This window comes from Paroedura picta, chromosome 2, assembly GCF_049243985.1.
Source record: "Paroedura picta isolate Pp20150507F chromosome 2, Ppicta_v3.0, whole genome shotgun sequence".
Taxonomy (NCBI): domain Eukaryota; kingdom Metazoa; phylum Chordata; class Lepidosauria; order Squamata; family Gekkonidae; genus Paroedura; species Paroedura picta.
This window is the reverse complement of record NC_135370.1, coordinates 112,389,259-112,402,309: the sequence shown is the minus strand read 5'-3', so window position 1 is coordinate 112,402,309 and position 13,051 is coordinate 112,389,259. Positions and strand designations below refer to the sequence as shown.

Below are 13,051 nucleotides of genomic sequence, written 5' to 3'. Positions count from 1 at the left end.
TACCTTTAAGACCAACAGTGTTTAATTCTGGGTATAAACTTTTGTGTGCATGCACAGTGACACAAAAGCTTATACCCAGGATTACTTTGTCGGTATTAAAGGTGCCACTGGACTCAGACTTTGTTTTATGTTATATAAAGTCATTAACCATCCCCCCCCCCCCCAGTGTACGTTAAGACCTCTATCATTGGGAATGTGCTGCCTCTTTTAGATGGTTTACGCACTGGGAACTTCACTGCCCCAGCTCCCGTGCAGGAACACAAATCAGGGGCAGATGAGGTGCACCAGGCCAAATGCTTCCTCGTGTGGGTGCAGGAAGAGGCAGGGCAACCTGCCATGACTAAAACTCCAGCCTGCAGCCCAGCATAAAACCTGCAGTGCATAAACGGTCTTAGTCACTCAAACGTTTTGTCCTGGTAGCCTCATGAATTTGACAATTTACTTGGATGACCTAGTTAGGGTAGCTGCCTAAAATATTTTTTTGGGGGGGAGGAAGCTCCACCTACTCAGGAGATTTCAGCCTTTCTTATTGTTGTTGCTTGGGCTCTATGATGGATTTTGCATACTTTTGTATGAGAGACTATGGTAATATAGAGCTGCCCTTGGGGACTGTTAAGAAGCTTCAGCCGCTGCAAAATACAGTAATATATTCCTGAAGTTGGCAAATCACTGCCCGCATCTCTACTGGGCACCTTTTAGTGATTCAGGCTAGGTATAAAGAACTAATTTTGGCAACCAAAACCTTTAAAAACTTGGGAGTCTATATCTCCTAAAGGTAAAGGTATCCCCTGTGCAAGCACCGAGTCATGTCTGACCCTTGGGGTGACGCCCTCTAGCGTTTTCATGGCAGACTCAATACGGGGTGGTTTGCCAGTGCCTTCCCCAGTCATGACCGTTTACCCCCCAGCAGCAAGCTGGGTACTCATTTTACCGACCTCGGAAGGATGGAAGGCTGAGTCAACCTTGAGCCGGCTGCTGGGATCGAACTCCCAACCTCATGAGCAAAGCTTTCAGGCGGCTGCCTTACCACTCTGCGCCACAAGAGGCTCTTCTATATCTCCTAGGGTCTACCTTATTTTCACTATTAATTCATTTATATACCCTGCCCTGCCTTTCTCCTCAGAGTGGCTCACATCATTCTCCCCCAATCTCTTCACAACAACTCATGAGATAGGCTAGATGGAGACATGGTTACTTAGCCAGATGTCACCCATGGCATAAGAGGAGATTGGAACCTGGATTTCCAGATACTAAGAAAACAAAGAACAAAGAGGGGGGAAATACTACATGGAATAGACAACAGAAAAACTAACTGAAATTAGCTAGGACCTGAATGTCTGTAGAACATAGACAATAGGTTAAAAATTATATCACACACACAATACCTTTATTCACATAAAGCAGGTTAGGAACAAGATGAGCAGAGATAGTCAAAATACATCAGTCAGTTTGAATTTAAAGACTGAAGACAGAAATTCAGCGACAATAAAAGTGACATCAACATCCTTATAATACAAATTGGCAGATCAGGTATTTTGAATAATTTCTCCATTTGGGAATAAGAGGTATAACATGCCTTCGTTGGACGATAAATAAAAGGCAGTCCAGTAAAATTCATTGGATAGTGTCAGGAGTATTTGATTCACAGGGGCATAGTCTATTTTTGAAAGGAATTTTAGCAAATCTCCCTTGTAATGCTTTGGATGGAAAAACGTTGAGCTGGGCAAGTGAAAACGCTCTGTGATAAAGGGGATCTGCCAAATTATATAAAACTAGTAAGCAAGGCCGCTGTACGCACAATACAGCAGGCGCTAGCGGGGCAGTGCACGGCCGGCGAGTCAGCAGGCCGCCATGTCCCGCGTGCCGGCGGCCTGACAAGTCAGGCTGCCGGCAAGGGAGCAACTGTGCGCGGCTCGCAATTGCTCCCTTGGCAGCGGGGCGGCAATCGCGGACAGAGCCCGCCCTTCCTCATCCCAGACAGAGCCCGCCCTAACTCCTCCCCCAAGCCCTTACGGCTTTATTTAGTCCGCGGCGCCCGCGGCACCGCGGGCGGGGTTAAAATAAGCCCGCATTATCCCATGCTTCACTTGGACCGTTTATACACTGGAGGTTTCATGCTGGGCTGCAGGCTGGAGTATTAGTCGTGGCAGGTAGCCCCACCTCATCCTGCACCCACACAGGGGAGTATTTGGCCCAGTGTGCCTCATCTGCCCCCGATTTGTGCTCCTGCTGGGGGCAGTGAAGTTCCCAGTGCGTAAACAGTCTTGGAGACCAAGAGCACAGGGAGAACAAGTTGCCGGAACAGTTGGATGGAATTTTTGAAATTCTTGAACAAGAAGCCTTTGTTTAATTTGGCACAATATGGAAGACTCATTCAGAGATAAGATATAATTGTAGTCAATGCCAATTTGTTTGAGTGGAGTCAGGATGGTGAAGAACCATTTACATTAAAAAGAATCTCTCAGTAAACAGGCCAGTAGACCCTAAAATGCATCGTACCCTAAAAGGCAGTTTTAGCCAATATTTGAGAGTGGAAATCCAGGGCTTCATTTTGAGAAATTGTGGCCAATTTTGCGACATAGAGAGGAATAAGAAATACAGTTTGGAGTTCCCAAAATTTGCCAGAAAAAGGCAGACTGTAATCTTTCCAAGTTTTTGTTAAAAGCTGAGATCCACAGAGGGATACCATATAAAATTAGGGAAGGATTTTTGTTAAAAATTATAAACATTTATTGTTCACAGCTTAAAAAAAATAAGGTTAAAAACATACATAAAGCCCATAGGCCAAAAGTAGCATAAGTATCATCTTAGGTCTTAGACCTGACATTTCTACCCACACTGGGTTTTCTTCATAAAGCAGTATTTGTACATGCACCAACTTCATGGGCACACATCAGAATTTCTTCGCAGCCTGAAAGAAGGGGACTGTTATCTTATAAATGGACATTCTCCATTTCGATTGATTTTTGTCATCCAAAAAATAAGTCCCTGTATTTTGTTTATATTACTTACTACTTTTTAAATATATTTTGCATTTTATCAATATGTGTGTCAAAAATCAGACCTCTAAGGAACACCCAGTGTGGATCGAAACACACCAAGCCTAAGGCCTAAGATTGTATGATGCATATGATATTTTTGGCCTATGGGCATTTAACCTTAATTTTTTTAAAAAATGCTTTGTACAATAGATGTTTATATAATTGTGTAACCTGTTGTCTAAATTGTACAGACATTCAACCTTTCAGATCCTAGCTAATTCCAGTTAGGTTTTCTGTTCTCTCTCCCAGGTATTAGTCTGACACTCTTAAACACTACATCACACTGGCTATCATGTTGTGAACTTGAAGAACTAAGAACAACCTCTTAAGCATATCATCTGCACAACAAATTTGAATACACACACAAGATGAATTCTTAGTGATTTCTTCCAGTCTGGGTTGTTTTTTTTTGTTTTGTTTTTTAATGTGGTATGACTTGCATTTATACATCATGAACTGCATAATTTGCACTGCTGTTTTTAGAGATTCTGAATATTTTGTTTATTTATGATTGCAGGAGCACAGAAGTCATGAGCACTGTCTCAGGTACTCGAAGTTCAACCATCACTTTTACTATCCGGCCTGGAACTAGCCAGCCAATCACACTGCAGAGCAGATCCCCAGACTATGATAGTAGGACATCAGGAGCAAGAAATGCTCCAAGCCCAGTGGTCTCACCAACTGAGATAAGTAAAGACATCATGCCAGTTCCTCTGACTGCTGCTGCTCCAGTTGCATCTCCCTCTCCAACTCTTTCTGATGTGTTTAGCCTACCCAGCCAGCCTCCTTCTGGGGACCTCTTTGCTTTGAACACAGGGCGCAGCAGGTCTCCTTCTCCCTCAATGTTGCAACAGCCAATCTCAAATAAGCCTTTTACAACTAAGCCTGTCCACCTGTGGACTAAACCAGATGTGGCAGATTGGTTGGAAAGTTTAAATTTAGGTGAACATAAAGAGACCTTTATGGATAATGAAATAGATGGCACTCATTTACCAAACCTTCAGAAGGAAGACTTGATAGACCTTGGAGTGACTAGAGTTGGCCACAGAATGAATATAGAAAGAGCTTTGAAACAGCTATTGGACAGATAAGATTGACTATTCTTGCCTCACAAACTTTTGTTATAAATAGAGATGGGCTGGTACTGAAACACCCCAATTGCCTTTGCTACCCACAAGTACCACCAAGTTAAAGCATCTATCTCTATAGCTTCTGGTACTTGGCAGCGTAGAGGTTAATGCCTAGGAGAAAATCCAGAATTACATTAATGGGACCATATACGTCAAGAGGAAGGAAGAAGGTGGAAGGAGAGAATAAAAATAAAGAAAATATTTCCAACCTAGAACTGCATAAACTCTCACCATATCAAAATTGTTGATAAAATTCCCATTTCTGTCAAGGAGAAGAAATATATTGATCTTTTTATGTCCATGAACTGTGCCCTTTAGAAATATCTTTCTGCTGGAGGAGATTCTTTTTGCTGTAAAAATCACAGGTGTTTCTCCTTTCTCAAGAAAATATTCTATCCAGCCATCTTTTGTTAGCATTTGCCCATCCCAGCATTCATAGGGTTCTCAGAGCAAAGTCATCAACATTTTCTCTGTGACAGCTTCTGACCTTGACCTTGTTATTATGTTTCTTGTCTGGGAACAATTTTGGTCATTCAGCATAACTGTGTTCTGTCTGACTTTTAAGTCTACTTTTTTTGTTGTTGCTGTTTTTTGGTTTATATTTGGAGCCTTTTCAGGTTGCCAGGCAGTATTCGATATGCTTTGTTTTCCTACCTGGCATAGTAAAATATGTGGAAGTTGTATGAAAAACTTGCCTAGCTGTACAGCAGGGAATTTGCATTAAAATGTTTTAAAAGATTTCTCTTAATTGGAAATACCTGTTAACAATCAAATGGCAATTTGTTTAAATTAATGTAAATCTCTCTGTCAGAGCTTTTGTGTATGGGGTTTGAATAATGCCCAGAACATCATATTTAATGAGACGATTATTTTCAAGTTTTCAAAGGAGAAAAACACCATCAATTATATTCTCCTTTTTAATTCCTCGGCAATCCAGGATACTAGGTACGTGAAACAGAAAACTGCCTTTGCAATGTGAAAAGGTTAGAGATTTATCTGTTGGCCCCAGCCCAGAGGTCTTCTCACAGCAGTAGTCTGCATGTACCTACTACATTGAACCCGTGCTGTTACAAAGGACACCAAGATTAAAGAGGTGATCAGGGACCCCCCCACCCCACCCTCAATCATATGGCATACTTAAGTCCAAATCTGAAAGAGTGATCTGTGTGAAAATATTTTAATGTATATATTTTGTTAGCTCAGAGTCATCTCATGAATTACAAACTCATCATATAAGCATCAGCAAATGCCTTCGGCAAGCACTTAATTGGATCTGATTCATGATGCTTCAATGTAAGTCAAAGTTTATTAGGCTTGCAAGAGGTTTATTTTTTATGTTTATAGATTCTGCAGTTCAGTTATTGTCCTGTGAAATACAATTGGAATTAAGGGATGGTGGTAAAATGTTTCTTTCTTGAGTCTTATTTGGAGAAAAGGATAATTAATTCGAGATGTGTTCAAAACTATATTGTTCAGAGAATATCTCAGAAACAGCAGCATTTTGAGCATTATATAGCTTGGATGTCATGAGATTTTTGTAGGTTAACAGTATTCTCTCAATTTACCTTCTCTACCACCATAAAGAATGCATATTAAAGGTGTTATGGTTCCTAGTTTTTGAAGCAGTTTAGCACACAGTTCCTCGAACTACCAAACTTTCAAGTGGCCTCACATTTCAGAAGGCATCTAATTATTTCCTTATTATGTGTTCCAGCCTATCTCTAATTATAATTTTGTTTTCTCACAACCAAGTGTCTATTTAGGTCTGCAACAGCCCTAGCATTAGTACATGAAGATTAGCAATTTCAGTATTTCTTTACTGCAAGTTTAAATAGTTGTACAGATAGTTTATAAGCACAATATTTTAAGAATACAAGTGGCTGGTCTACTGGGCAGCCTTTGTGCCACTTCAATGGTAGAAATTTAAAAAGAAACTTTTGTGGTTTATTACTATTTCTGTGGAATAATTAAGTCTTGACCTTTTTAAACTCAACCTCATTTGGATGCATCTGAACCAGCAGAGCTGTGTTATATTTTCTATCTTTGCTAGAACTTCTTCAGAAGATGAGTGTTTCTTCAAACATGGTTACAATTAACAATGCAGTGGTTAATTATAAAAACTAATATTAATTTCTTTCTCTTTTCTCCCCCATTCGGCAAAAACTGGTCTTTTGACTTAACATCTGTTGTTGTACTCTTCACAGGTTTCTATTTGCATTTGAAAGTTCCGAGTAACATTGTAATTAAAATCTAGCTTAAATACAAAAGTACTCGAATTTACATAATTACATGGATTTTTATGTATAGGATGACATTGAAATATTCAGTGGCTACAAAAAGCCATCAAATATTTTGGAAAAAATGTAAAATGAAAAATAAAATCAGCCATCATTGTCTTCCATTTGGTGATATTGCAGAATTCAGTAAACAAACCACAACCGCTATGCTCTTTTTTGTTTCTTTGAATGCAGTTGTTGTTACCTCTATAATATGTGCCAGGAAATACATTAGAAAAAATGACAGTAAAGAAAATGGGGGGGGGGGCGGATTCTTAAACTGCTGTTAATCTTAACCTTTTACTGTTTAAAATGTATGATGTACACAGAAGTTTCAGCCGATGGTTAATCCCTTTCTAAAAAGGGGTATCTCCTGCATATGTATCTTTTTCAGGCACTTAAATAGTAGGTACAATATAATTAGTATAAAAGAGATTTGAACATCAAAGAGCTAATGAAATAGTTTATTTTTACATTGTGTCTTATGATCTTCAGAGCAACGAGGCCTGTGAGGAACTGCTTTTATCAATAAAATACACCTTTTGCCAAGATGAAGTAGTCTTTAGCGCTGTTTGATGGTTTTATCACAGAAAGCAATAGAAACAGATGCAGAGTTGCACCCCATCATTTTTGTTCACTTTGAAAATGTTGGGGACAGGAACGGCCCTTTTAATCTCTTGATGGTGCAAAATAAGGTGTTAGAAATAATCTTGTAATGATATTCCAGGTTTTAGAAACAAATTTTGTTTATATACTGTAATTTAAATAAATTGCATTTACATGCTTAGTTTCTGTAATATTTGTGTATACAATACCAAAATCACACAAGATGTAAATTGTGTATAACTGCACAGACTCCTTTCTTTAGGTGTCTGGGAACATTTAAGTTTTAATTCATATATTATAAAATGACTATATGTGACTGTTGATTTACAAAATTTACATATCACAAAAGCTAATTATTTGTGGTACTTAAGTTAATAAAAACAGTGATTTTTCTGAGTTAATTTACAAACAAGCATTACCCAGTTGATCTGGCAATGACTCTGTGTATGAGCCTCTAATACTGATAGTTTTCCCATTACATTTTTTCTTTTCTAGATAGAAATGTTTTCCGCTATGGTTTGTGTAACAACTTGTGTTCACGTTATCTATGTTGCTGTAATTTCTGTGCTTTAATTCCTCTGATTTCAAATTGATTTTTAAAAAATCAAGCTCTTGTAACTTGCACTTTCCCTAATCCTTAATACTCTTGTATGGCAACCAAAATTACTGTAAGAAATAAATATAATATTGCACTAAGGTTGTGGTTCTGATTACAAAACAGTATCAACAGTCTCAATCCTTTATTTATAAAAAGAGTTGCCAAACTTGCTATATAATAGTTTTAAATGCTTTAATTGCACCTACCCAGATAAATAGTTTCGCTTCTGACTAGTGGATCCAGAGTTAAAGCACATAGAACTTGTTCTAAATTTCATATTTTACCATTCTGAGAAAATTAAGATATTTTGTGAATACATTGATTTATAGCAGGATGATCTGATTCCTCAGAGGGTTATTTTATTAAGCATTTTTCCAAGGCTGAGGGTTTCCCTACAATGAGCTTCCCAAAAGGGTATTAATGGCCATTCTAAACATTAAATGTGTCATCTGATGGACCGTTGAAATGGTTTTGGAAGAAAAGTTACATGACAGGGAACAAACAAGAACCTGTTCTAGAGATCATGTGGATCACCATATTTTATGCAAGGATCTCTGGTAGCAGATGATTGCTGCCTCTGCCAGTACTGATTATTTGTTGAAAAGAAGGAGACTGCCTGCCTATTTGATGAAAGCTGGATAAAGCATACACTGCAGTGTTTGACAGTGCATATACAGGAGCATAAGTGCCCCAATAGACCTGGATGAGGGGCTAAGTCCCCCTCCCCATTCAATAATCTTCTGCACATTTGGCTTCTAAACCAAATCAGAATCAGCAAACAGAATACTTGTTTCCAGAGATATGTAATATGTAATAGATCAAGGTGATCTGATACCTTATCAGAGTGACACTCTTACTTAATAGGATTCTGCAATTAGAGATTGTGGAATATTTTAAATTATTAGTTGCTTTATCCATAATACTTTTCAATGGATCACTTAACAGATTTATGTTCTGCAATGGATAACTTGATTTATTTGGGAATTAATTTTCTTCCATGCACATTTTTGTGTTAAATATTTCGTTTATAATATTTAAGAGATTCACAGTGCAATTCTATGCAGATTTGTTCCTGCCCATGCCCATTTAATTCTAGATAGGACTGTATTCTTGATAATGTTGTTACTTTTTATTCAGGTACTTGAAGGTGATATTTTAGCAAACTAATATGGATATCATATAGCTATATTTTGCCATAACTGCAAACATATGAAGAAGAGGTTGATTGTTATTGTGTAAAGGGTGGTGAGTTCCCATCATGCCTCAAAACCACTCTAGCTAGGTGTGATTCAAAAGCAGTAATTTTAACGCTTTACTGAATGAACAAGCTTTAACAAAGATATGTTTAAATACATTGTAATGGTGGTTCCTTTTTTTCAACTGCTCAAACTGATGGCAAAAATCAAAGACTGTATCAACAGGTGTAGTACTCAGGAAGAGTACCAGCATTGAAAAGTAAGTCATACAACGAATTGGCGCAGCAGAGCACAGTAATATACAAGAAGAAAAATATGTGCACTGGATGCATTGAATGAGCCTGATGTATATAAATTATGTTGTAAGAAAATGATGTACTTTTTAATGAAAAAGGTCATTTCAACATCAATGTATTGTAGTTACAGTGCCTTGTTTTCTGAATCAAGAAGTCCATCAGTGCACAGCTAAGTTTAAAATACTAAATGATGAAAAAATCAAATTATTTTGCAGTCCTCTCTCAATAAATCTGTGACTTCATTAGTCACTGAAGTGAAATAAAGAAATTAAAATATAAATGTGTTTCAATTGTTTCCCAAAAATAAATTTATTTGTATAATATCTGTTCAGTATATAGATATAATGTAAGTGTACTATATTTTCTGGAGACAAATTTAACAGTGACTTGCTGACTCCTAGTGGCATTTGGTGGAGAATATTCCACAGCATAGTTTATATTAAAGCATCAAGTATTTTCAAGAATTATACTTTTTTGACCTTATTTGTAAGACTTTAATGCATATTCTTTAGCTTAAAAAATATTTTCAAATTGTAAGCCATGACTTCTTCGGGTAGTAAAAAAAATATTTTCATTTTCAAGTTAATGTCCCATTGATTTCTATATTAGAATTAAGTCCAGGGTTAACTTACCTTGACTCCCTTATGAAGAAAGGCAGGATAAAATGTTTGTGTTTTAAAAATCCATTAGGATTCAGTGGCATCTAGCTTAATCTTTGACCAGATTATGCCTTAAAGTTTAAAGCATACTTGCTAAATTGTAAAGCTCTTTTAAATATCTCTTAAAATTGTAGAACTTTTGACAGTGAGCAACTGCCTCTAGATATGCCATTTTGTCAAAAACTGAACATGCATTATGATTTCTCTTCTGGTCTCAAGAACACTGAGTTCAGCTGAACTTGCTCTTAAATAAGTATGTGTTATGACTGAAATCCACTGGTTTATACATAAGGGAAAGATTTGAGTCCAATAACACCTTAAAGACCAGCAAGACTTTCAGGATACATTTTCAAGAGCCAATGCTATCAATGAAGGTAGAGAACTCACATTGGTCTTTAAGGTACTACTGAATGTTTACCTTGCTCTTCTATGGCAAACTCAGTTACATATAAGGTACAGAAACAGAGGTTATTTGAATGTTTGATAATTTATTTGTATGAAACTGAGACTAAAAGGGAAGAAAGGCAAGACAAAGAAAGCTTGTTAAACATAAGTCTACATGGATTTGTCTGTAAGCAGCACAGTGGGTTAGGCAGGATGGAATTTTCCTGCCTCCAACAGCACCCCACTCCACAAAATGCTACTCCAGGGGATCTGGAGGAATGTCATGGAGGAATCCTGCAGCAGGAAAGAAGTATCAGCAGAAATTGCCAACTTAGCCTAGGTCTAACTCTGGCTTTGGAGCATCATTTCGACTAAAAGATTCAGATGGATTACTTAGAAACATAGCATAGCACTCAAAGAACATTTTACAAGAAGGCATCTTTCCAAACTAAAGTATATGAAAAGTATGTTTTCAATTTAACTCCAAGAGGAGGCATACTTGGCTAGCATTTGCTTCACATGCTGGAAGACTAGTGTGTGCATGCTCTCCTAACATATAATGAGAAATGCTGTATACTGTGTGTATACTGTGTGCTGTGTGTACATGGGATGTACTTTCTTTTTTTATCTATGGATAGGGGCAAGTTATTCCATGACTGAAATGTAGCAGTGGATGGATATGAGTTGTTCAAAAAACCTTGAAAGAGTCGAATAGGAGGTGGAGTGGTGCTGTATATCAGGAGTGGATTTGCTTGTCAGGAAATACTGAAGGAGGCAGGTGACGGTCCAATGGAGAGTACCTGGGTAAGGATAAGGGAAAGACTGTTGTTGTGGTTGGAGTTTATTACACACATCCTGAGCAGTGTGAGGAGATGGATACTGCCTTCCTTGAACAGCTTGACAGTGTATCCAAGCAGAATAACCTTGCAGTTATGGGGGACTTCAACCTACCCGATGACTGCTGAGTGACAAACTCTGCTAAGCATTCAGACAACATCCTGATTTGCCTGTCCAACAACTTCCTTTTTCAAGTGGTGGAGGAAGCTGTGAGGGGTTCAGCCATATTCAATATTAATCAACAGGCAGGAGTCAGTAGATGGGGTGAAGGTCCTCCTAAAATTTCTTTTGTTGTGAGGGGTCAAGTGGGTTTGTAACCTGACATGTATGTTAGACTTTAAAAGGGCAGACTTTAATGAACTTAGTGGCATGATGAGATTCATTATATGGCAAGAATGCTGAAAGGAAAATAACTAATAAGTACAAGAAGAAAAGCTTTCATAAAACAAAAACTCTTGCAAGCTCCAATCACCAGTAGTCCAGCAAGATGGAAAGATGGTAGGGGATCCAAGAAACCAATGCAGAAGCAAAAAACTCCATCATGAGTTAAGAAAAGGGAAATGTTCAAGGAATGGAAAGGATATACCCTATATACTCGTGTATAAGCCTAGTTTTTCAGCAGCTTTCTTCGCACTGAAAAAGCCCTCAGCTTATGTGCGGGTATATATGGTAATTGAAATAAAAGCCTGCTCCAGCCAGCCAATCGTTACATTGCCTTTTGCAAATGTGTACTGCAAGCTGAGCTTGCTCTGGCAACTTGTAGGACATCAACGGTTTGACTGAGGAACTCTGATCATTTTTCCTTTTGCCTTCAATGGCAAAAGGAATGGCAATGCTGGATGGGAGAGCCTGTGATGATGGAGCTCGGCTTATATGCAAGTATATAGGTACCTCTAAAGATATACCTCTGAGGCTGACCATGGAAATTTGCTACAAGAAAAACTTCAAATTTGTGAGGATCAGATGTAAGGTAAAAGATGCAATAGGCCCAGTGTTGTATGAAAATGAATAAAGGAAAAATTGAGAAAACAGAAAGTTATATTTTTATTTTTTTTTAAATTCGTTTTATTCATAACAAGCCCCTCTAGAGATGGTTGTAGGCAAGGCATAGCTTTTGCACTGCTGGTTGACATGGATAAAGAGGTTGTTGAGGCACCTGCCTCCATTGGATGAGTACAAATCCCCTGGGGCTAAGTGTTGTGCACCTGAGAATGCTCAAAAGAGCTTTCTAGAGATCTTGTAGAAACTTAATCCACCACTTTCAAGACCTCTTGGAGGACAGGAGATGTGTCACAAGGCTGGAGGAGGGTAAGTTTTATCTCAAGTCTCAGAAAAGGGAGGAACGATGACCCAGGAAACTATGGGCCAGTCAGTCTGACCTGGCTCAGGGAAGATATTGGAGTAGATTTTAAAGAGAGAATCTGCAAGCATGGAAAGGACAACTTGATGATATGAGGATATGGTCCTGCCAGATAAACCTTGGTTCCTTCTTTGATCAACCGATGGGCTTACTGGATGATAGGAACACCATTGATGCTCTATACCTGGACTTCAGTAAAGTTTTTCACAAGATTTCCCATGTTGTTCTGATGGGTAAACTGGAGGAGTACAGACTGGGTCTTAGGATAATTAGGTGGATAGGGAACTGGTCAGAAAACCACCCAAAGAGCAGTTATCAATGACATTTTATCTGCTTGGAGGGAGGTGTCCAGTGGGGTGTCACAGGGCTCAGTTCTGGGCAAAGTCCTTTTAAATATTTTAATAAATGATCTGGACAAGGAGGAGGGCCTACTCATTGAACCTGCAAGTGACACCAAATTGGGAAGATCAGCAAACACCCTAGAATTCAATAATGTCTGAACAAACTGGAAAAGTGGGATGATGTGAATAAGATGCAATTCAATAAGGATAAGTGCAGAGTTCTACATCTGCATAACAAAAATGAGAAGCATGCATAGTGGATGGAAAATACACTTCTGAGCAGCAACATGTGTGAAGATCTTAGGGTAGAGTTGGACTGTAAGCTAA

At 38.3% G+C, this 13,051-nt stretch overlaps 1 protein-coding gene across 8 annotated transcripts in view; it reads left to right on the top strand.

The window, feature by feature from the left end:
• The window catches only part of SHANK2 (SH3 and multiple ankyrin repeat domains 2), a 510,912-nt gene extending 501,305 nt beyond the window's left edge, over positions 1-9,607 (top strand). For 6 of the 8 annotated variants that reach the window (XM_077322109.1, XM_077322108.1, XM_077322107.1 and 3 more), the window contains one exon: positions 3,559-9,423. In XM_077322109.1, the coding sequence (XP_077178224.1) occupies positions 3,559-4,132 (574 nt within the window). In that variant the 3' untranslated portion in view covers positions 4,133-9,423. Of the gene's footprint in view, positions 1-3,558 lie in introns of all 8 variants that reach the window. The other 2 variants (XM_077322114.1, XM_077322110.1) reach the window with 2 other exon arrangements.
• Positions 9,608-13,051: the final 3,444 nt, after the last annotated feature.